The 24,061-nt window shown below is 50.9% G+C and overlaps 2 protein-coding genes across 2 annotated transcripts in view; one reads left to right on the forward strand and one right to left on the reverse strand.

Annotated features, from left to right (window-relative positions):
- vangl1 (VANGL planar cell polarity protein 1) overlaps nucleotides 1-14,658 on the forward strand; it is a gene marked incomplete at its 5' end in the record, with an annotated part of 16,514 nt that extends 1,856 nt beyond the window's left edge. Inside the window, 6 exons of the mRNA XM_030344037.1 lie at nucleotides 5,877-6,305; nucleotides 7,631-7,806; nucleotides 9,750-9,883; nucleotides 12,670-12,829; nucleotides 13,149-13,383; nucleotides 13,958-14,658. Of these exons, the coding sequence (XP_030199897.1) occupies nucleotides 5,877-6,305; nucleotides 7,631-7,806; nucleotides 9,750-9,883; nucleotides 12,670-12,829; nucleotides 13,149-13,383; nucleotides 13,958-14,218 (1,395 nt within the window). The remainder of the gene's footprint in view (nucleotides 1-5,876; nucleotides 6,306-7,630; nucleotides 7,807-9,749; nucleotides 9,884-12,669; nucleotides 12,830-13,148; nucleotides 13,384-13,957) is intronic.
- A 1,608-nt stretch (nucleotides 14,659-16,266) lies between these two features.
- casq2 (calsequestrin 2) lies at nucleotides 16,267-24,056 on the reverse strand. The gene is made up of 11 exons (XM_030343995.1): nucleotides 23,529-24,056; nucleotides 21,269-21,353; nucleotides 20,655-20,755; nucleotides 20,251-20,362; nucleotides 19,045-19,118; nucleotides 18,442-18,572; nucleotides 18,037-18,082; nucleotides 17,875-17,929; nucleotides 17,287-17,387; nucleotides 16,866-16,940; nucleotides 16,267-16,620 (listed from the first exon to the last, which is right to left on the reverse strand). The coding sequence occupies exons 1-11, from the start codon at nucleotides 23,763-23,765 to the stop codon at nucleotides 16,345-16,347; spliced, it is 1,293 nt and encodes a 430-aa protein (XP_030199855.1). The 5' UTR covers nucleotides 23,766-24,056; the 3' UTR covers nucleotides 16,267-16,344.
- Nucleotides 24,057-24,061: the final 5 nt, after the last annotated feature.

A 24,061-nucleotide genomic window follows, 5' to 3' on the forward strand; every position in this document is an offset into this window, starting at 1 on the left:
GGAGCCACTAGGACCAACTGGGACCCACTGTCCACTGGGACCCACTGGGACTGGCCTGGGCCACTGGGACCCACTGGTAGCTACTGGGACCCACTGGGACTCACTCGGGCCGCCCTAGGCCAGTGGTTCCTGTCCTCTTCTGCAGGGACGATTCTCTATAGATGACACATCCCACCGAATAGAGAATGACCATTTCACTGCAGAGATAGAGAGAGAGCGGGTAGGATTAGCATTCCCGCTCAGAGGGAGGGGAGAGGGGGAGAGGGGGAGGGAGGGAGGGAGGGAGGAGGGTGGGGGGGGGGGGGGGAGACTTGATAGATGAGAGGAGGGACGGGAGTGAAAACAGAATAAGGAGCACGTGATGTGCGATGGATTTTTTTTGTTCTCCAGTGAGCCGAGAGAGTTCCTCGCCTCCTCCGCTGACCTACTTGAGTTCCTCGGCGGGGAAGGGGCTGCAGAAACCAACGGCCCTCACACTTATTGTTTTCGGGGGGCTTGTGTGTTCTCGTGTTATATATCAACCCATCCATGGACTGGTGTTTGATTCACCTGCAGCTGGTGGATAAAGGCCAGCCTCTCTCCACCCTGTCTTTACATTTATATTATACCTTCAGGGCGTTTAGCAGACGCTTTTATCCAAAGTGACTTACAGTACGTACATTTGTCGTAAGAAAGTGGAACAATATATCGCTCTGGGTACAAGTGAGGATGTTCATAGAACCAAGTGCCAAGCACTTACAATCACCAGGTTAACCCATTCCCCGTACACAACAAAGATAGCTAGGATAAAACGCTACACAACAAAGTACTATGACTAAATACAACATACAATAAGTGCGTACATTAAGTGCCAGGACGAACAACATACAATAAGTAGGAGGGTTGTGACGGGGGGGCTAATCAGAGCCCAGGTGAACTCTGAACAGGTGAGTCGTCTTTTGCGGAGGCTGGAGTCCCCCCCCCCTTCGCGCTCCCCGCTCCGAGGTCGAGTGCTTCAGCAGCATTCCAGGCTGCCAGGGGTTTGTCCTGCTCCCATTGTCCACGCCGTAACGTAACCTGCCCCTGAAACGCATTACACCTCCACGCAAATATGTCCCCAATGGCACGGGGCCACGGGGCCCTCCCCAGCCAGAGGACCCTCTCAGGCCGTCTCTCTGGGGGCGGGGGGGGGGGGGGGGGGGGGGGGGGAGAGAGAGCATTCCCACAGATGAGCCGCAGCAGTGCCAGCATTCAGCAGAACCCCGGCTGTGGAAAGCTGATCTGTGTAATCCTCTGTGTTGACGAGCGGGCCGGCAACGTTTAGTGTGTGGACGTATGCAGTGTGAAGGCAGGTGTGAGAGGCAAGTGTGAGGCGGTGATTCTGTGCCTGTGCGTGCATGGATTGAGTATATGTCCCGGGGGGGGGGGGGGTGAGTGAGTGTGTGTGTGTGTGTGTGTATGTGGGTGAGTGTGTGTTTGTGTGTGTGCGCCTGTGCATGCATGGATGGAGTGTTTCCCTGGGTGTGTGTGTGTGTGTGTGTGTGTCTTGCTATTTATGTGTGTGTGCCTGTGGGTGCATGGATGGAGTGTGTGTCTCGGTGTGTGTGAGTGTGTGTGACTATGTGCGCGCGTGTGTGAGTCACCAGACAGGTTGCCAGCCTTGTAACTGTGAGACTGTTCATGGACTGAAAGCGAGACAACGTGAGTGTGAGCCGGCAGGCGACAGCTTTGGTTTCTAGCAGCTTGGCGGGCCGGTGGACACGTATGAGTCACACGCAGAGACCAGCGCGTTCCCAGCAGTGTGGCCCTCCAGTCCCAATTCCCAGTACGGCCATCCAGTCCCACCACAGCGCCCAGTCTGTTCCCGTCATGTGCTGTGTCATACTAAACTCCCGCGTCTACAGGAACACTACATAAACACGTCCTGAACGGGCGTGACACGCTCCCTCTCTCTCTATGTCACATAAACACGCGTGGAACATGCTTACTGGTTACACGGCAGAATGCCCTGCCTGTCACCGAGTCTCCAGGTTGGTGCAGATCTTGGTGAAGGCGCAAGCAGCCGCCATGATCTATACCATCTCTGCCATAGAGCACCAAGGGCGAGGTAATCAGCAGGTAATCATTCCTCCACCATCCTGCCTTGCTTTTATCTCTCTCTCTCTCTCTCTCTCTCTCTCTCTCTCTCTCGCCCCTGAACGGACATGAGTTGGTGTTTCTCTGAGGGTGTTAGCCTGTGTTAATGGAGTCCCTCAGCAGTGCATTAGCCCGGTCAATAGTACGCTATAACCCGTCCCTCCCTGGCTGAGATATTTCCTCAGAAGGTGAATTAACGCCATTATGGAGGAAGCGGTTATGGTTGATGAAACTAATTTTCCTTCTCTGTCTCTTCCTTCCAATAGCGATGATCCTTACTGGGGATTCAGTTTACATTTGAAATGAAATCCTTTTTTCCTTTCAGGTGAAGTGGGGTGGTAGAGTGAGAGAGAGAGAGAGAGAGAGATAGAGAGACACATATGGAGAGAGATGGAGAGTGACGAATAGACAGAATTAAGAGAGAAAGACAGACAGACAGAGAGAGAGACAGAAAGAGAGAGACAGACAGAGAGAGAGGGAGACAAGAAAGGAGATGAGGTGACATTCAGCCAGGTAGCAGCCGACCTAGTACTCTCTCATTACTGCTCCTCACAGTCAGAATCCTCTCCTCTGTTCACCGAATGGAATACCAATCCCCTCCCCTCCCCCCTTTCTCCCCCCCCCTCTCTCTCTCTCTCTCTCTCTCTCTCTCTCTCTCTCTCTCTCTCTCTCTCTCTCTCTCTCTCTCTCTTCTCTCTCTCTCTCTCTCTCTCTCTCTCTCTCTCCCTCTCTCTCTCTCCCTCTCTCTCTGTCTGCCTCTCTCTCTCTCTCCCTCACTCTCTCTCTCTCTCTCTCTCTCTCTCTCTCTCTCTCTCTCTCTCTCTCTCTCTCTCTCTCTCTCTCTCTCTCTCTCTCTCTCTCTTTCTTTCTCTCTCTCTCTCTCTCTCTCTCTCTCTCTCTCTCTCTCTCTCTCTCTCTCTCTCTCTCTCTCTCTCTCAGAGTAACGAGGGCTCAGAGGTGTTCAGACCTCGTTTGGTGGGTCCAGGTTCTTCTTATTGGTATTCTCAGAATATGCTTCCAGCCCGTTATTAAATAAAAGAGCAGCGGTATGTTGGTTTGACTCTCAGCCGAAAGGTTTTGGGTTAGAAACCGCAATGCCCAGAGCTTACTAGCTAAAATATGTGAGGTTAAAAGAAACATAAAATGCTGAAGGAGGGAGAGTAGATACTAAATATACTATTACTAATAGCTTCAACGTTTGACTCTGTCTCGTCTATTATTTATGTGTTTAATATTTGAAGACGGCCACTGCTTCAGTTTTTACTGTTTTCCTCAACGTCTATTGTAAATACCTCAAGTAATGCCTGCAAGCATATTCATACACAAGCCCACACACAAACAGACACATGCTTGCACACATACACACATTCATGTACACACGCATTAACATACACACGCTCACACACACACACACACACACACACACAGACACACACACACACACACACACACACACATACACACACACACATAAACACACACAGGCCAGACTCAATTAGTAGTGAGTGGGTTCTCAGTTTTCCTTTCACTGACTTGTAATTAAAAAAGGGAACGGGTGTGTGTGTCGGCCTGTGTGTGTGATAGTGTGCGCCTCCGCTGTGACTACTATGGTGATTGGAGCTGTGTGTGTGTGTGTGTGTGTGTGTGTCTGTGTGTGTGTGTGTGTGTGTGTGTGTGTGTGTGTGTGTGTGTGTGTGTGTGTGTGTGTGTGTGTGTGTGTGTGTGTGTGTGTGTGTGTGTGTGTGTTTGTTCATATGTGTGTGTGAGAGTGTGTTTCTCTGCTGGGACTACTATGGTGATTTGAACTGTGTGTGCGTGTGTGTGTGTGTATGTGTGTGTGTGTGTTTGTGTTCATGTGTGTGTGTGTGTGTGTGTGTGTGTGTGTTAAAATGACGCACTTTGGAGGGGAATAAGTAGCTAATTAGTTGATGGTAAATGACAGTCAGTGAAGGGGTGCGCTTCCTGAGGAGCCCTGAGTCCTCATCAGCTCTTCCTCCGCGGCTGATAGGCTGAACCGAGCGGGCTCAGGCTCTGGCAGGAACATACATGTGATGGTAATCCGCCGCGACAGCCTTCTGCTCTGAGTCAACATACTGATGTGTATCCAACGTGCACGCATACACACTCACACACGTGTGCACCTTTTTGAAGAGCTGTGTGTGAGCCATCCTGTGTGAGCCATCCTCTCTCTCTCTGTCTCTGTCTCTGTCTCTGTCTCTGTCTCTCTCTCTCTCTCTCTCTCTCTCTCTCTCTCTCTCTCTCTCTCTCTCTCTCTCTCTCTCTCTCTCTCTCTCTCTCTCTCTCTCTCTCTCTCTCTCACACACACACATACACACACATTTTTTGATCAGCAATGTGTGAGCCATCCTGTTAATTCTCCCTTTCGCTCTCTCTCGCTCTCACACTAACGCATACACACCTTTTCTGCGGCTTTGTGTGAGCCATCCTGTCGTCTCCTATCACACACACACACGCACGCACGCACGCACGCACACACACGCACACACACACACACAAACACACACACACACACACACACACACACACACACACACACACACACACACACACACACCTCTCCTCCAGCATTGTTTGAGCCATCCAGATCTGGCGTCTCGTCTCTGCAGGCATTATGTCATTAAAAGGAGGAACAGAGAAAATAAGAACATGAAGGTGTTATCTGTGGACAGTGCACACACCCTCATATAATGATGCTAAACTGCATTACATAGTAGTCTTTTCTTTCTCCTTTTAAAACGTTTTGTCTTTGATAAATATCAAAATGTGGACATAATGGGTTTTCCAGTTAAGGCATGAGGGCCCATTCGTTGGTTGCTTGTTTGGAAATATTAAGCATGTCTTCTTTATTCTTTATTTATTTAGTGAAGTAAAGCGATCTTAATTAACCCCACAGGGGGGATTCATATGCAGAAACACATAAACATGGAAAACTAGAATCAACAAACGATGAATACCATCAGAAGCACCAGACAGTAATGTTACTTTATAATGCTCTGGGCTCAACATGGGATCCATCGTCTGCAGTCAGACCTGCCATCTCTGTCTCACTCTCTCACCCCCTCTGGTGTCTCACCCCCTCTCCTGTCTCACCCCCTCCGTTGTCTCACCCCCTCTCCTGTCTCACCTCCTCTTGTCTCACCCCCTCTCCTGTCTCACCCTCTCTCCTGTCTCACCTCCTGTTGTCTCACCTCCTCTCCTGTCTCACCCCCTCTCCTGTCTCACCTCCTGTTGTCTCACCATCTCTCCTGTCTCACCCCCTCTCCTGTCTCACCTCCTCTTGTCTCACCCCCTCTGGTGTCTCACCTCCTCTCCTGTCTCACCCCCTCTCTTGTCTCACCCCCTCTGGTGTCTCACCTCCTCTCCTGTCTCACCCCCTCTCCTGTCTCACCCCTCTGGTGTCTCACCCCCTCACATGTCTCACCTCCTGTTGTCTCACCTCCTCTCCTGTCTCACCCCCTCTCCTGTCTCACCCCTCTCCTGTCTCACCTCCTGTTGTCTCACCCCCTCTCCTGTCTCACCTCCTCTCCTGTCTCACCTCCCCTCCTGTCTCACCTCCTCCTGTCTCACCCCCTCTCCTGTCTCACCCCCTCTCCTGTCTCACCCCCTCTCCTGTCTCACCTCCTCTCCTGTCTCACCCCCTCTCCTGTCTCACCCCCTCTCCTGCCTCACCCCCTCTCCTGTCTCACCTCCTCTCCTGTCTCACCTCCTCTCCTGTCTCACCCCCTCTCTTGCCCCACCAGGACGACAACTGGGGGGAGACCACGACCGCCGTGACCGGGACCTCGGAGCTCAGCCTGTCCCAGGAGGAGGTGGTGGGTCTGGGGAAGAGCCCGGGGGACCGCGCGCGGGCCTGCCGCCGCTACCTCCCGCTGGCCCTGGGGCTGGCGCTGGGGCTGCTGGTGGCGGCCACGCCCCTGGCCTTCCTGCTGCTCCCCGTGGCGCTGTGGGCCGACCGGCTCCAGGCCTGCGGGGCGGCGTGCGAGGGCCTGTTCCTCTCGCTGTCCTTCAAGCTGCTCATCCTGCTGGTGGCCGTGTGGGCGCTGTTCCTGAGGCCGTCCCGGGCCGGCCTGCCGCGCATCTGCGCCTACCGCGGCTTCCTGGCCACGCTCACGCTGCTCCTCACCATGTCCTACTGGCTCTTCTACGGCGTCCGCATCCTCGACCCGCAGGTGGGCTCCGGCATGGGCGTGGGTGTTAGTGTGTGTGTGTGTGTGTGTGTGTGTGTGTGTTAGTGTGTGTGTCTGCTTGTGTTAGTGTGTGTGTGTGTTAGTGTGTGTGGGTTATTGTGTGGATTATTCTGTGTGTGTTTGTGCGTTTGTGTGTTTTGATGTGTTTGTGTGTGCGTGTGTGTGCGCTTGTGTGTCACAAGCGTAATCAATACAGAATTGTTTTTCAAAATGCATACGTGCATAACTTTTACATAAATTAAAACTTGAATATCTTTTTGCATACATCAGATGTTTCTATGAATACGCTTCTGCATACATTAGCCATTGGATACATAATTTAGGTCTTAAATCTTTGAGGTAACACTTGCCTGTTTGCAGCGATTCCACACCGCAATTAATTACTAACGAAGACAGAAACGTTCTGGAACACCACCGGGATGAACGGCGTTCACAGCGCCTTGATCCTGTTGTGTCTTCTGACTCCTGTCCTCCCGTCTCCTGTCTTCTGTCTCCTATCCTCCTGTCTCCTTTATCCTGCCTCCTGTCTCCTGTCTCTGTCTCCTGTCTCCTCCACTGTCTCCTGTCTCCTTTCTCCCGTCTCCTGTCTCTGTCGCCTTTCTCTTCCACTCTCTTCTGTCTCCTATCTCCTGTCTCCTATCCCCTGTCTCCTATCTCCTATTTCCTGTCTCCTGTCTCCTCTCTCATGTCTCCTCTCTCCTGTCTCCTGTCTCCTCTCTCATGTCTCCCGTCTCCCCTCTCTTCTGTCTTCTGTCACCTTTCTCTTATCTCCTGTCTCCTGTCTCCTCTCTCATGTCTCCTGTCTCCTGTCCCCTCTCTCTTATCTCCTTTCCCCTCTCTCCTCTCTCCTGTCTCCTGTCTCTTATCTCCTGTCTCCTGTCTCCTCTCTCCTGTCTCCTGTCTCTTATCTCCTGTCTCCTGTCTCTTATCTCCTGTCTCCTGTCTCCTCTCTCCTGTCTCCTGTCTCCTCTCTCATGTCTCCCGTCTCTCCTCTCTTCTGTCTTCTGTCACCTTTCTCTTATCTCCTGTCTCCTGTCTCCTCTCTCATGTCTCCTGTCTCCTCTCTCATGTCTCCTATCTCCTCTCTCATGTCTCCTGTCTCTTATCTCCTGTCTCCTGTCTCCTCTCTCCTGTCTCCTCTCTCCTGTCTCCTCTCTCCTGTCTCCTCTCTCCTGTCCCCTCTCTCCTGTCTTCTCTCTCCTCTCTCCTGTCTCCTCTCTCCTCTCTCCTCTCTCCTCTCTCCTCTCTCCTGTCTCCCCCCCCTCCCGTCTCCCCCCCCCCCCTCCCCCCCGCCGGTCCCCCTCCAGGACGAGGACTACCACGGCATCGCCCAGTTCGCCGTGTCGCTGGTGGACTCCCTGCTCTTCGTGCACTACCTGGCCGTGGTGCTGCTGGAGCTCCGCCAGCTGCAGCCCTGCTTCAGTGTGTGCGTGATGCGCTCCACCGACGGGGAGACGCGCCACTACAACCTGGGCAGGCTCAGGTAGGCCCAACGCTAATAAATATAGACATATATGATGGGATAATATTAATACTTAAAGAGAGATATGGGTATAATAATATGATATTATCGAATAAGTCAAGTCAAGTCAAGTCAAGTCAGGTTTATTTATGTAGCACATTTAAAAACGACAATAGTTGACCTAAATGCTGTACAATGCAAAACAACAAATAGGCCTAAGATACACAACAACAGCATAAACAACAACAGCAACAACGCAAAACAAAAAAATGGTTAATTTGTGTTGAAAGCCAATGCATAATACTGAGTCTTTAGTAACGTTTTAAAAATATATACGTATATAATGATTTAATATAAATAAATAAATAAAAATTTGACATGTGATGAATGCCTCACCCAAAGCAACAAGGAATTTAGACACACGACATGGAACGAAATGTTGTTAATCTGAGATTTTTTTGTATTGATTCAAACCCGGACTCCGGAAGTGTAGGCTCACTGCGTTTGGGCTACACCTCATCAGTGGTTAACGTAGCTCCATTAGCTGCACTGGCTGTTGGTCCCGTGCTTTGAGGGGCTTTCTCTAGCCATTCATAATCAACGTACCACCACACACCACAACAAAGGTAACGAAGGCAGCTGGTGAAAATGATACACGCTTTGTTAGTGGTATACGGCATGCCTTCACACATGAATGTGATGCACACACACACACACACACACACACACACACACACACACACACACACACACACACACACACACACATGGAAACACACACATGGAAACACACACATGCACACACACACACACACACACAGGCAAACACGCAGACAAACAAGCGCGATCGCACACACACAAACACACACACACACACACGACACAGTATTCTGGCACACACACCGTGACACATGAGCGCAGACGTTGTGTTCTCGGTGGGTGAAGTGTGCGTGTAATCGGAGGCCACGGCCGCAGGGGGGACGACGACAGCGTTACTCATTCAGTGGCTCATCTCCCCCCCCTCTCGTCCAGGGAGCTCTGGAGGAGGTTTTTGAGGGGGGGGGGGGCTGAAACTGAGAGGGCTCAGTGGGACCCGTCACCCTCGGCCCACTGACGTACCCTACCCCCCCCCGGGGCTAGGGTTATGTGACCGGGATGTGTTCCATGTGGCGTAGTTCTATTATCTGTTTCTCAGAGGGTGCAGTAACCCAGGAATGAGAGGGCTCTGGGTTACTGTGGGGAAGGGGAGGGGCCAGTACTGAGTCAGGGGACTTTTATCACCTGCTGTGAAATACGTGAAGAGATAAAACTGAAGTACAACTCATTTTAAACAAGTGTTCTGTTCAGGATTGTTTGAGTTATGTTTGGTGGACTCCCTAGGCTGATCAAATGTTTGAAGGAATTCACGTAAAGGAATCCTATAATCCGGGAATATTTTAGAAGACGTTTTTCTTTGTCCTTTTTTATAGTTGAAAGATGTTCCCTTATCTCTATCTTTCATTGCTTTGTAATCTGTTTATCTCCCCTGCGTTCTCCCCTTTCTCTTCCTCTCTCTCTTACCATCCTCTCCCCCCTCCCTCTCTCCCCCTCTCTCCCTCCCCCTGCCTCTCTCTCTTTCTCTCCCCCTCTCTCCCTCTCTCCCTTTCTCCCTCCCCTCTCTACCTCCCTCCCTCCCTCCCCTCTCCCTATCTCTGTCCCTCTCCCCTCCCCTCTCTACCTCCCTCCCTCCCCTCTCCCCCTCTCTCTCCCTCTCTCCCTCCCTCTCTCCCCCCCTCCCCTGTCCCTCTTTCCCTCCCCCTCTCTCCCTCTCTTCCTCCCTCCCTCCCTCCCTCCCCTCTCTACCTCCCTCCCTCCCCTCTCCCCCTCTCTCTAACTCTCTCCCTCCCTCTCTCCCTCCCTCCTCTCCCTCTCTCCCTCCCTCCCATCTCCCTCCCTCTCTCCCTCCCTCTCTCTCTCCCTCTCAGTATTCAGAGAGCTGCTCTCTCTCTACTGGAGTTCTACTACAGAGACTTCCCTCTGCACAACCCGGCCCTCCTCTCTGCCTCCAAGCAGCGCACGGCCAAACAGCTGGCTGGACTGAAGGTGTACAACGTGGACGGTGAGTCCGGACACCGCAGAGTCTGAACACACAGAGTCTGAACACACAGAGTCTGAACACACAGAGTCTGAACACACAGAGTCTGAACACACAGAGTCTGAACACACAGAGTCTGAACACACAGAGACTGAACACACAGAGTCTGAACACACAGAGTCTGAACACACAGAGTCTGAACACACAGAATCTGAACCCAGCAGATAGGGGGGAGGGGGGGGGGGTTGGTAGTCGCTCAGGTAGAGCAGATGACCACAAGGTTGCTAGTTCGATCCCCAGCTCCTCCTAGGAGTGTCGAGGTGTCCCTGAGAAAGGCACCTCACCCCAACTGCTCCTGACGAGCTGACTGTCGCCCTGCGCGGTCGACTCTGCCGTCGGTGTGGGAATGTGTGCATGAATGGGTGAATGTCAGGCAATATTGTAAAGCGCTTTGGGTAAAAGCGCTATATAAATGCATTCCATTTACCGTTTACCTGATGCTAAAGCTAACGAGCTAGTCACGTGTTCTGAGGGCGTGGCTTTGGAGGGAGGCGGGGGGGGGGACTTTCCAAATCTAGCTGACTCTGGTTCCTCTGAATGTCCGACCCTGGCTTTAACAGTTCATACATTATTCCTTTACATCTTGACTAGCTTTTTATTTTTCATCCCGGTGCTCCTTGACTGTGTTTCTTCCGTACCAGTTCCTCTCTACACATCCTCGGTTGTGTCTACGCTTTCTATTTATTCATCTTCTTCCTCCTCTCGTTACAAGGATTTAAAAACATTCTGCGAACGTACCTGTTGGAGAGTAAGTACGCAACAACCTTGTTGGTCTGCCCAGCACTTTTGTCACGAGGAAAAGACCCCAAACTCACACTCCGCTTCACTCCTTTAGGCTTCTAGTGTCACGTATGCCGTATGTTTTATTAGCAGAAGCCCTGCACACCCACGTGCACTTTATGGACGAGCACATGCAGACACATCCACTGTATTGATGAGCACATATAGACACCTGCACAGTATGGATGAGCATATGCACTTTCTTGATGTGCACATGCAGACACCTGCACTGTATGGATGAGCACATGCACTTTCTGGACGTGCACATGCACACACGTCGGTGCGTACACGTCTGACATGCAGCCTGTCCTCCCCCCTACACATAGCAGGTCTTTAGTGCCGGTAAGAGGGATCAACTTCCCCTCATAACCCTGCGGTCCATGCTGCTACTGGATGGGGATGAGGAGGAGGGGAGCCAGGTGCAGTCTGGGAGATGGTGTGCCCCCCCCCCCGGCCCTCTGGGGGTCTGTGGAATTTCCACCCTTCAATAATTCATCACAGTAGAGCTCACTCCTGCACGCGCCTCACGCACACACATGCGCACATACCTTTACACACGCACACACACACACACACCTAGGCTGAGGTATGTTCTCGGCCGCCCGCTCCTTGGCTCGCTCTCTCTCCCTCTCACTTCCTCTTCTTTCACTTTCTTTCATTCCTGTAATTGTGCTACCATCCCCCTTCCCTCTCTCTCGCTCTGTCTCTCTTTATCTCCCTCTCTCTCTCGGCCTCTCTCTCGCTCTGTCTCTCTTTATCTCCCTCTCTCTCTCGGCCTCTCTCTCTCTCTCCCTCTCTCTCTCTCTTTCCCACTCTCTCACACAACCGCACACACACACACGCACACACAACCACACACACACACACACACACACACACACACACACACACACACACACACACACACACACACACACACACACACATACACACACACACTGTCTCCATCCCTTGCCCTATCTCTACGTGACTTTTGCTTTATCTCTCTCTATTTTGTTCATCTCTCTCAGGCACACCCACTGTCTAGATCTCTCTTTGTCTCGGTCTCTCTCCCCTCCCTCTCCCTCTCTCTCCCTCCACGGCTGCCCCTGCCCCTCCCATAACATACAGATGTAGGCCAGAGGAAAGCTCACTATTAATGTAACTCCGGTCGTTTCTGCTTCTGTTTGCAAAACGCGCTCCCTACATTGTCCCACTGGCCCCTTGGCGACTAGAGTAAATGAGAGTACAGCCCATAACTCACTTCCACTCTGCCTGCCTTCAGCAATATGGGCCAAGTTATCTGTCTCACGCAGACACACACACGCACACACATACACACACATGCACGTACACACACACAAACATGTACACACAAACACGGACATGCTTTATCTTTCTGTCTGTCTCTATTAAGGAAGATCTCTATCTCTATATCACACACACTATTATAATAATTATCTCTCTCTCTCAATTCTGTCTCCCGATCCCAAATTCAAACAGACTCTCTCTACTGCTCTCCCTCTCTCCCCCTCTGCACTCTCCCTCTCTCCCCCAACACTTCCTTCCTCACATGCAGATGAGACGGTTAATAATTTACAGAGTACACGTGAGATGCAGGGCTGATAATGTCCACACGTTGCCGGCCTCTGATCAACAAGAAGCTGGACTCCTTTGGTCCTCTGGACTCCATTGGTCCTCTGGACTCCATTGGTCCTCTGGACTCCTTTGGTCCTCTGGACTCCTTTGGTCCTCTGGACTCCATTGGTCCTCTGGACTCCATTGGTCCTCTGGACTCCTTTGGTCCTCTGGACTCCTTTGGTCCTCTGGACTCCTTTGGTCCTCTGGACTCCATTGGTCCTCTGGACTCCTTTGTTCCTCTGGACTCCTTTGGTCCTCTGGACTCCTTTGGTCCTCCGGACTCCAGAACCACAGCGAGGTGATCGTCCGTGTCGCCCCTAGCTTGACCTCATCCCTCTGTGGCCCCTTAGGAGCGGGCCCCGGGAGCACGGCGGGGGCCCAGACGGCCAACAGCAGCCAGTCCCGGGCCATGGTCGCCGCCGCCGCCGCCAAACGCAAGGACAGCGCCCACAACGAGCTGTACTACGAGGAGGCCGACCACGAGCGCAGGGTCCGCAAGCGACGAGCCAGGTGGGCACCGCACGGTCACATGGTGTCAGCGGAAGCCCCGCCTCCTACTGCCTGCTGTGGGATTGGTTTCACCCAACGATGTTTGGGTAGTTTGGTTAACAGCGACTATAACTACCGCCTGTCTGGACACAATCCCAGTTTATTAGTACTAGCCAATGAGATGCAGAGTAGGACGTCATAATCAATGAAGGGGGCATGACCCAGCGTGTGTGTGCGTGTGTGTGTGTGTGTGTGTGTGTGTGTGTGTGTGTGTGTGTGTGTGTGTGTGTGTGCGCGTGTGTGCGTGCGTGCGTGCGTGCGTGCGTGCGTGCGCGTGCAGGCTGGTGGTGGCCGTCGAGGAGGCCTTCACGCACGTGCGTCGCATGAAGGCGGAGGACGAGCGCGCCACGCCGGCAGACATCATGGAGGTGCGCGAGGCGGCGCTCGCCATCTTCCCCTCCATGGCGCGGGCGCTGCAGAAGTACCTCCGCACCACCCGGCGGCAGCACTGCCACAGCATGGACAGCATCCAGAAGCACCTGGCCTTCTGCCTGGTCAACAACATGAGCCCCAAGGTGAGCCCGGCGCCCGGGGGTCAGAGGTCAGAAGTCAGAACTAGGGCACTCTGGATATACCGATTCATGATTTCTTAACGATTACATCTAGGGTGTTTAAGTACATTTGTCAGAAGAAGAGAAATATATCGCCGTCGGTACAGTAAGGATGTTCATAGAACCAATTGCCAAGCTCTAACAATCACTAGGTTAACCCATTCCCCGTACACAACAAAGATAGCTAGGATAAGACACTACACCATGCTAAGTACTATTTTTAAGTACACGGACGTACACCATACGATAAGTGCGTACATTAAGTGCCAGGACGTACAACAAGGGCATAAGAGGGGTGTGTGTGAGGGAGGGGGGGGGGGGGGGGGGGGGGTAAGGCGAGAGGCTATGCAGAGTCCAGGTGAACTCTGAACAAGTGAGTCTTACGTTACCTTGTTGGTTCACGTTAATGTTCCTCGAGGAACCTCTCACTTTAAGGTGCTTTGGGCAGGTTCCTAAGCAGGGCGTGTCACAGTGTGTATCGGCCTCACCTGCCGCCGTCTCTGTGCCCCCCCCCGTCCCCCCCGTCCCCCCGTCCCAGGCCTTCCTGGAGGCCTACCTGGCCCCGGGCCCCACCCTGCAGTACGGGCCGGAGCGCTGGATGGCGGACCAGTGGACGCTGGTGAGCGAGGCGTCGGTGACGGGCGGCGTGCGGGACGGCTCCGAGTTCCTGCTGCGCTGCCTGGACTTCAGCCTGGCCGTCACCGTCAAGGGCATCCCCTACCTGCGCATGACGGAGGAGTTCGTGGACCCCAAGTCGCACAAGTTCACCCTGCTGCTCCAATCGGAGACCTCCGTGTAGACGCGGCCGTGGCGCCCCCCGGCGTGGAACGAGGAACGGGAAGCGGAAGAACAACCGAGGTCTGGAGCGGTGTCCGTGGTGGAGGGGCGGTCTGTGCTCTGTGTTCTTATCGAGAACCGGTTCTTAAGCAGCTCACAGGTTCTGCACAGGATCTCTTTTTGATTTAAACAACGCTCAGAGGGAGGGATGGCGTGTGCTTCTCGCTCTCTCTGCCCTGACCCTTTGAGCCCCGTGGAGGTAGTCCTCTCTGCACTGCGGCTGACCCTCACGGAGACCTGTTCTCCCGTCACGGCATGGCCCAGGGCGTGCCCGTGTGTGTTTAACGAGTCCACATGATTTAGGCTGTGTGTGTGTGTGTGTGTGTGTGTGTGTGTGTGTGTGTGTGTGTGTGTGTCTGTGTGCGTGCGTGCGTGCGTGCGTGCATGCGTGTCTGTGTGTGTGATTGTGGCTGGGCCCAAGGCTTTGTTTGTGTGTGTGTGTTCAAATGTGTGTGTGTGTGTTCAAATGTGTGTGTGTGTGTGTGTGTGTGTGTGTGTGTGTGTGTGTGTGTGTGTGTGTGTGTGTGTGTGTGTGTGTGTGTGTGTGTGTGTGTGTGGGGAGGGGGTGGGGGGGGGGGTTAGTGAGGGGGGGGGGGGTTCTATGATTTAGGGTACCAACCAAATTTTGTGTGTGGATCGGAGTGTGTGTGCATGTGCGTGTGTGATGCGTGTGCGTGCATGTGCGTGTGTGTGTTTAGGTGCTATCTCATCCTGTCCCCACTTCTTCGTGTTGTTATAACAACAGCAATATTCCTTTGCCTGCCCTTTTCAATATGAGTTCACCCGTTCCACGACTTCCCCACTCTGTGAGTCCTTTACTTTCTAGTATTGTGAATATCTGTATAGTATTTATATGTGTATATACAAGGACTATATCCGTTTTATATCATTATTGTTATGTTGTGACTTGTTCCGTTGTTTAATTGTATTCATTAACGTCCTCTGTTGAATCTCGTAGACTAGTGAACTACCTTTAGACATTTGGTTTGTAGGAGCCTCTCTCTGTAGTGGGACAACGCACAACCATTAATTATCCAGGTTGGAATTTACAAACTGTTCAAACTGTTATTCGTCCTTTTTCAAATGATTCCCTGTTGATACTGTTCCTTCGTACTGTTGCTGAAGAACCAACGGATTGGACTTGTTACTAACTGTATTATATTCTTATTGTACCTCAGCATGGCATATTTCTGTGAGAAAGACGATGAAGAGAAGAGAAGAGAAATGGGGATGAAGGCGTTTCTATTGGACATTCGCTATTGGACATTTCCCGCTGGTTAATATTGATTTAAAGTAACTTTTTCTGACTCAATGTCCTTTACTCAAAATTAGTGGATAAAGTCATTTGAGTGTGCTCAAAGTGGCGGGTATTGGGTAACGCCTCATTTGTGTTCCTCTGCTGCCCCCTATCTTCGTCTTTTGGAACTGTCGAAGTGAAAGTGCAATCCACCCGCTGCAAAATATTACTATTTAAGTCTAATGTCCAATGTATTTCTAAATTCATTGTAAATTCATACCCACTCTCAAGTGTTCCCATCGGTGTTAGCGAGGGTGTGTAGGGTTGCAGCGTTGAGGCCATGTGTTGTGTAGTGTTCAATCGGTCCAGGGTGATCCTTGACTATACATGTGCCTGTTATACATATTTAAACGTCCAGGCCTGTGTGTGTGAGAGAGAGTACGTGTGTGTGTGTGTGTGTGTGTGTGTGTGTGTGTGTGTGTGTGTGTGTGTGTGGATACATGTGTATGAGTGTGCGTGTGTGTGTGCAAAGTTTTTTTTTTATTATCAGGACATCTTTTGTAAATGTGGTCGAGAAGTCAAGACTTTCAGACGTTCTTGTCTCTTTTTTTTAAGCAGGTGAATGTTAATTCACAACAGCTGTGTCAAAATCACATTTGTATGACAATAAAAATTTGTATTGACCTTTTCAACCACCGTCGCAGCCTCCATTTTGTCCCGTGGGTTCAACAAGCGCGTATAAGGAACGCTGCCTAATTAACTCGTCAAACAAAAACATCCTCCATTGTTTTATTGATGTCCGGATCAAACACAGCAGCAATTTACAATCAGTGAAAATTCCCATTCACTCATTATTCATCATCGTCATCATCATCATCGTCGTCATCATCGTCTTCATCTTCATCACTGTCATCGTCATCATCATCGTCATCATCGTCATCATCATCGTCGTCTTCGTCATCGTCGTCGTCGTCGTCATCATCGTCATCATCATCGTCGTCGTCATCTTCCTCATCATCATCCTCGGTGTTGACTTTGCCAGAGAGGACGTCTTCTATCCAGTCCTCCAGCTCTTGGGCGGTTGGCAGGTCCTCCTCGTCGTCCATCGCCATCCACACGCTGTCGGCCTGCAGCACACCGCAGCACACAGCTCGTTAAGGCGAACCTCCACCTCGTTAAGCACTCAGCCTCGTTAATCAATCAACCAGTCGAACTTGATTTTTATAGCACGTTTTCTGGACACATGGAGAAATGGATTGCTTGACAAGTGAAGGAACACAACAAGAACCAGAGATGTATTTAAAATAAGAATGCAACGTTGTGACCGACGGTGCCTTCGAGACATCCTTCTCCCAGGCGCTGGTGGACTTACGTCTGTGACGTTGACCACTCCGATCTGAGGCCGGAACAGGTCCACCTTGAAGGTCTTCTCCCAGTACGGGATCAGCTGACGACATTGGAGTACAGCAACGCGTTAGATAGTAAAGGTCAGTAAAGTCATCCAGGCCTATCCAGCAATGCTGTCAGGATGAGGGTTCTCTGTCAGTCAGTCAGTCAGTCAGTCAGCCAGTCAGTAAGTCAGTCAGTCAGCCAGTCAGCCAGTCAGTCAGCCAGTCAGTCCGTCCATCAATCCGTCCGTCTCTCCGTCTGTCTATCTGTCCGTCTGTCTGTCAATCAGTCTGTCTGTCAATCGGTCGGTCAGTCTCTATGTCCGTCTGTCTGTCTGTCTGTCTGTCTGTCTGTCTGTCTGTCTGTTAGTCTGTCCATCTGTCCGTTATGTGAGGGGGTCTCACCAGAGAGAAGTCGTCGGGGTCGATCCAGACGATGCTGAGGTCCGGGAGGTGGGTGTTGTCGCGGGCCACCTCCTTCAGGATCTCCAGGAACTCAAAACCATCTGCCGGGACGGACACACAACCCGGGTCAGGAGGTCAGGAGGTCAGGAGGTCAGGAGACACCATGAAGAGTCCTCCAAACATTACTTTTCTAGCATTTAGATGGTATTGAAAGCCTTTGTTTCGGCTGATGAATCTGTGTCTCTGAAATTGTGCTTCTTGTGATAATTTATGTATGTTTTATAAACATAAACATTAGATATTAAAGGAGATTTCGATCTCAGTCAGACTTCCTGATAAAGAGAGGTTAAATAAACCATTTTATGTTATATACAGTATATACAGGCCTTATTTCATACTTATCATACTACTGAAAATCTTTTCACATACTCCACTTCCATCTCGGTAATATGTGAGAGTATTTGACGTGTGTGAGGTAAGGTTTGACACCTGGCCCTACGGCCTCTCACGCCGCTGGCTAACAGACACGTCCCGTAGTTCTGTATCTGATTCTCCGTATGAGGCGTGACGTCAGAGCGGTGGCCTCACCTGGGTCCTCCTCCTCCGCGAAGGCCACGATGTGGATCCCTTCGATATCGTCCTCCTGAGAGGAAGAGACCAGACGTGTGGACGTCACACCGGTGCACCCTGACTTCATGACCATGACACCATGACGCCCACTCACACGGTGTGATCCATCGCTCTACTCACCCAGGTCTCAAACATGTCCTCAGCACGCAGCTTCCTCAGGGTCGGCCTGACAACACAAGAGACACACTCAGCCTCCAACACACACACACACACCGCTTCTTCAATCTCCCGTTGAAACTTAATGTTAAACAACCAGCCCACAGTTTCATCCAAAGTGATTTAAAGTGAATGTTAAGGCTTTTTTCTCGAGGGCAACCAAAGGTAGAATGCAGACAATGGGTGTTTAACCCAGAACCTCCTGGCCTGGGTTAAAACCACCTCAGCGCTGGAATGTCCTGCATTCCTTACATGTGTCAACTGTTGTGTGGAAGTTCTGTCGCCACATCCCCCAAATAATGTAGTGTGTGGTCAGGTGACCTATGTGTGTGGTCAGGTGACCTGTGGGTGGTCATGTGACCTGCGTACCGTCTGTGCTTGGTAATGAAGGCCACCAGCTCCTCCTCGGAGTGGGGTTTCTCGGGGATGGTGACGGGCTCCTCCATGAACGGCTCGTAGAAGTCCACCTCGTTCATCTTCAGGGTCAGCTGCTTGGCCACCTGGAGCAGAAACACCAGCTCATTTATGTGTTCATAAACAATCAGGTCATTCATGTATTCAAAAACAACCAGCTCATTCATGACTTCATAAACAACCAGGTCATCGATGTATTCATAAACAACCAGCTCACTCATGACTTCATAAACAACCAGGTCAATCATGACTTCATAAACAACCAGGTCATTCATGTATTCATAAAAAACTAGATCATTCATGACTTCATAAACAACCAGGTAATTCATGTATTCATAAACAGCCAGCTCGTTCTTCACTTCATAAACAACAGGTCATTCATCACTTCATCACTCACTGTTTTTATAAATTCGTCTGATTTAGAATTAGTTTCCTCTTTTTACTTTTGTCATTCACCCATTCACTACAGCATTGGATCATTCATTTGTTTCCTTTATTAAATAAAGACTGATAAATGTTTTATCTATTTTGATGTGTGTTCATGTATAGATCACTCACAGTTTTCTCAAACGTGGCAAAGAACTTAATATAGGGTTGAAACTGCTCGGCTGCTTCTTTAAACGCCTCGAAATCTGGAGCAGGAAGGAGCCAGAGAGAGGGGGGAGATTAAGACCTCAGATGGTGTTTATATCAACGCACCACTCATGTCATCACCATGCAGCCCACATCCGAGGACTCTTCCGCCAGTCTCCGGAGACACGCCACTGATACATTAGTGCGACCAAAATAGTTGAACCCTTGACCTCTTAGAGTCCGGTCTCAGAGATGCGCTCGGAGGAGACTCAAAAGCTTTAGTGATCACGGCCGACCGCAGTGAACTCAGTTCCCGGGTTTGGAGAACAGTAATAGTAAGAGCAACAACAGCTGGGAGGATGGTGTCCTGCGTACACGGCCCTCTAAGCCCTCGGAGACTGTCCCTGTGATTAAGGGCTGTACAAAGACAATTGAATTGAATTGATTGGTGGGACAAAAAATGGTGTTCAATGGCGTGTTGTCATGGAAACCTCCACCAGTCCGCTGCCTGCACATGGAACGGGGGTGTAGTGAACGCGCCGGGTGCACTGAGGAAGAAACACCACGACGCAACACAACCACAACACCGGTTCCCTAGAGGTACCTGACTGACTGCTTCACCCTCCGTCAGGTGGACAGAGCTGCCAACACTAACGCCGGAAGCTAGAAGGAAAAAGACCCAGGTTCCACGAGCTTGAAGGCTAGCCTGAACGCTAGCCTGGCCACTAGCCTGAACGCTAGGCTGAACGCTAGCCTGAACACTAGCCTGAACTCTAGCCTGAACGCTAGCCTGAACGCTAGCCTGAACACTAGCCTGAACGCTAGGCTGAACGCTAGCCTGAACACTAGCCTGAACTCTAGCCTGAACACTAGCCTGAACGCTAGCCTGAACACTAGCCTGAACTCTAGCCTGAACACTAGCCTGAACGCTAGCCTGGCCACTAGCCTGAACGCTAGGGTGAACGCTAGCCTGAACACTAGCCTGAACTCTAGCCTGAACACTAGCCTGAACGCTAGCCTGAACACTAGCCTGAACGCTAGTATTCCCACTAGCCTTCAAACTAGCCTGAACGCTAGCCTGCCCACTAGCCTGAACGCTAGCCTGAACGCTAGCCCAAACACTAGCCTGAACACTAGCCTGAACGCTACCGGTGAGACACCTTCAGAGGAGAGGTGATGCTCAACACTCACGTTCTGACTCCTGGTTCTTGAAGAAGCCGACGAGCCTGATTTCTTCATCCATCCTGTTGAAGGCCTTGAGCTCCAGAGCGTTGTCCAGCACCTCCACCGGATCCTCCAGCAGCTACAGACACACGCACAGCAGGGGGCCAGGGCCTTCAGAGCAACACTGGGCTGTGGGATGCTTAGCATGTCCATTGAGAGGCCAAATCTTACCTCAGGGCAGAAACTATCACACACTGGTTACAATACCAGAACAACCCAACCAATCAGATTGCACGTGAAACCGTTTCATTCACAAATGTGAAACTTCAGAAGAAAACGGCTAGTTTCTAGAATGACTGACAGAATGTTTCTTTGTAAGATTTACAATGACATGGTTTCAACACGATTCTGTCCCAGTTTAGCTTTCTCACATCCAGCAGGAACTCTGTCATGGTGTTGGCCGACAGCAGACCGTCGAACTCGATGACGCGGTCCTCCTTGAACACATATACGCTGTCCACCTCATCCAGACCTGCAGGGAAACACCTGGACATTACAACCACTCCTTGTTTACATACTCTCCTGTTGAACAATAAGGTGTTTGCTTTAATAGGACTTCTGCACCTGATACTGCTCAGTCATTGACTTAGTCGCCACGCTTTGATCCAAAGTGCCATTTTTCTTTGAGATACATAGTCACTAATGAGCGGGTAGGAGTCTGGCTTCTTCAGGGCGGTAGTAGCTCAGGAAGTAGAGCGGGTTGACTGGTGACTAAACAGAAGGTTGCTAGTTTGATTTCCAGCTCCTTCTAGCTGAGTGCAGCGGTATCCCCTAGCAAGATGCCTAAACCTGACTGCTCCTGACGATCTGGCTGTCGCCATGCGTGGTTGACTGTGGCAATGTGGGAATGACTGGATGTAAGACGCTTCGGTTAAAAGCGTCAGCAAATTCCCCACAATGTAAATGTAAATGCTGACATGTAGGTTGTAGATATTGAGGAGCAGTTCTATTTGATCAAGCAATGCTGGGATAATTCCCCGCTTACCCAGTTTCTTTGCCACCTTGGCATCTTTCTTGGCATCCACCATTCCAAATCCAATGTCCTTCTCCTCCAGCACCTGGGCCACAAGCTTCACACAACACACAGAAGGACAAGTCAATGGTGGTGGGAGAAGGCCAATGTTAGTGTTATGAGGTCTTTACACCAGCTAGGGAAGCTACATTAGCATCACATGCTAACGAAATGGAACCTTCTACAGGGCACCTTGAGGTTGAAAGACTTTGTTTTCTATAGTTGATCCCATCAACCCTAAAGGACATCGAGCTCTAGGGTAGCGGCCGATGTGTTTGTATCACCCTGTGAACCTTTTCAGCAGACTCCAGGGTTTAGAAAGACCCTTCACACATAAGTGTCCCTTTCTTTGCAGGAAGATAGAGTGGGGCTTGACTAACAGTGACGGTGACATCATCAGGAAGATAACAACTGAGAGAGCAGAGCCTCAGGGCTAAAGAGACAGGGTCATACATCATTTCCCAAAGCGCCCGTCTCAAAAATAGAAGCCAAGCATCACCTTATAGTGTGCTCTGAATTTAAAGCAGTTGGCTTGACATTTAAATGAATACGCAGACATTTTGGGAGACACCAATCTGACCTCAATGGTGTATGGTTGAGAATCTCCAGAGAATCTCCAGTTTTGTGTTAGCCGTGCTAGCCAAATACCTTGAGGTAGAGGGAAACACGAGCATTTATCTGTGATAATAAACCTTCAGAGTATATTTCCAAATGCCATTTATGTCAGCAATATATCTGTCATCTATGTAACGAGTGAAAACCAATCTGCCATTTGCCATTTTGGAAAGAGACTTTGAATTGAAAATTAAAAGCGCCAAAACACTTTGCTTGCTAGCGACGGCCGGCTCTGGAGGGACGTCTAGGCCCACCTGTTGGGTGCACGACTGAAGCTATTATCAGGTCGTAAGCAACACTGGACTCGGGTTTCCTCTGACAGATCACAGAGTAAATCAACACCAGCTATGTGAAACCTGAGACTGGGAACAGTACACACACAGTGCACACACAGTGCCCTCTGCGGTAGCCCGCTAAAGATTTCAGACATCAGAAATCTATTTAAGGGTATTCTGTTAAAGATGGCTGTGTCCGGCCGCCCTGGCAGACAGAATAAGAGTGTTTGATTATTTGTTTTACAGCCAAGAGGGATATGTCAAGGGGGGCCCCTCACGGTCTGCTCAGACTGATAGCTGTAGGTGGATCTCGAACTGCAGAACAGATCCTCCTGGTATGCTGGGGACTCACGGGGGGTAGTCATCCCTCGGATGTCCCTGTGAGAGCTAAGTGTGTACACTGGGTGTCTGAGCGCTGCAGGCTGTGCTAGAGAACACAGCGTGACAGCCTTCTTGAAGCCTGTAAAAGGCTCGCAGCCCACTCCCTTCTGCAAGGCTCACATCCAACTGGCCATCAGAGGTGAACAGAAGATATACAGACAAGTCCAGAGGCGGCTGGAATGGTTTTTCGCATGACTCGTGGAGCAAAGGTGCAAACCGTGGGATGCACTTGCTACTTGGGTGCCAGCTCAGGTCTGATAAACACTGAGCTCATCTGCCAAAGCAAGGGGGTCTGATGTATAAAAGCCTGACAACACCAAGGCAACAATGAGGTGATGTCCAAGTCATTAATGCATCTATACCGTTACATATTAACCACATTAAATGCTTACGGCAGAACTAACCTTAAGTGACAATGTCACTTTACATGGACACAAAAATTGCATGCACATGTACAGTATGTGCAGAGACATACAGAGGGCGTCTATATATGTACATGATGACCTTGGGAAGTCACACACAGCCATGCATACCTCCTTGCCTCGGGACCATACGTCAAAGCAGTTAGCCAAGAGGCTGATAACGTTTGATTCTAACATCACATTCTCTCAAGAATGTGTTGGAAAGACGGAGCTTCTGGAATTCTTGCCCTTCCCTGGTGGCCTCTGCCTTGTGGAGGAGCTAAAGTCCAGCTATTGCACCATCAAATAGTACCGTGAGCTCCATGACCTTGTGACCACCGACCTCTCTGGACACCTGTTGCGTTACCCACGTCCCGATCCCTTCTCTCTTCCACTTGTAATTCTGATCTCTTTCTGTGTATTTTTGTTTGTTTGCATTAACCGTCAGGGAAGCTTTCAAGTGCAGACACGCTGTTCCGCCTGGACTCCCTGTCTGTCTGTCCTCCCTGTCTGTCCTGCGCCTGGACTCCCTGTCTGTCCTGTCTTCTCCGAAGCCCTTACCTCCAGAACCATCTCGGTCATCTGGTGCTTCTTCTGCAGCTCCTTGCTGTCGGGGATGGGCTCGTGGTAGAGCAGACACAGCATGCTGTACTTGTTCATGGCCTTGCGGTAGTTCCTGTCGTTGATGTCCAGGACGCGGTCCTTCCCGTCGTAGCGGGGGAACTCCAGACCCTTCTCGGCCGGCGCCACGCTCACCAGGCCCAGGAAGGGAAGCAGCATCAGCCACAGGTGGTGCATGATCGACCCTTTACCCCCCGGCAGCACAGTAGACGAGCAAAGAAATCAAAGCAGCCAATCAAAAAGGTCAGGAAATCGTTCCAGCAAGGGTGCTGCAAAATATCACAGAGGAAAAAACGTGCTCCTTCAAAGGGGTCCTCCGAAACCTAAATCTAAGGGGAAAAGAGTAGCGACCATCCAGTGATTCTGGTCCCCCTCCCTGGCAGCCTAGCTCCTTCACTCCAGCAGAGACAAAGGGAACAGGGAGTGTGGAGGCCGGAGGTGACCGGAGGGGGGCTGGATACTCCACATCGCAG

The sequence above is a fragment of the Gadus morhua genome, chromosome 20 (assembly GCF_902167405.1).
Source record: "Gadus morhua chromosome 20, gadMor3.0, whole genome shotgun sequence".
Lineage (NCBI taxonomy): Eukaryota > Metazoa > Chordata > Actinopteri > Gadiformes > Gadidae > Gadus > Gadus morhua.

What these genes read in the sequence shown, in the direction of transcription:
- casq2 (XM_030343995.1), bottom strand. Translation starts at nt 23,765, where the DNA reads ATGCACCACCTGTGGCTGATGCTGCTTCCCTTCCTGGGCCTGGTGAGC. An exon ending in CAAGGTGGCAAAGAAACTGG is followed by an intron (nt 20,756 to 21,268) that starts GTAAGCGGGGAA and finishes GTTTCCCTGCAG; the next exon opens with GTCTGGATGAGGTGGACAGC. An exon ending in TTCATTACCAAGCACAGACG is followed by an intron (nt 18,083 to 18,441) that starts GTACGCAGGTCA and finishes TTGTGTTGTCAG; the next exon opens with GCCGACCCTGAGGAAGCTGC.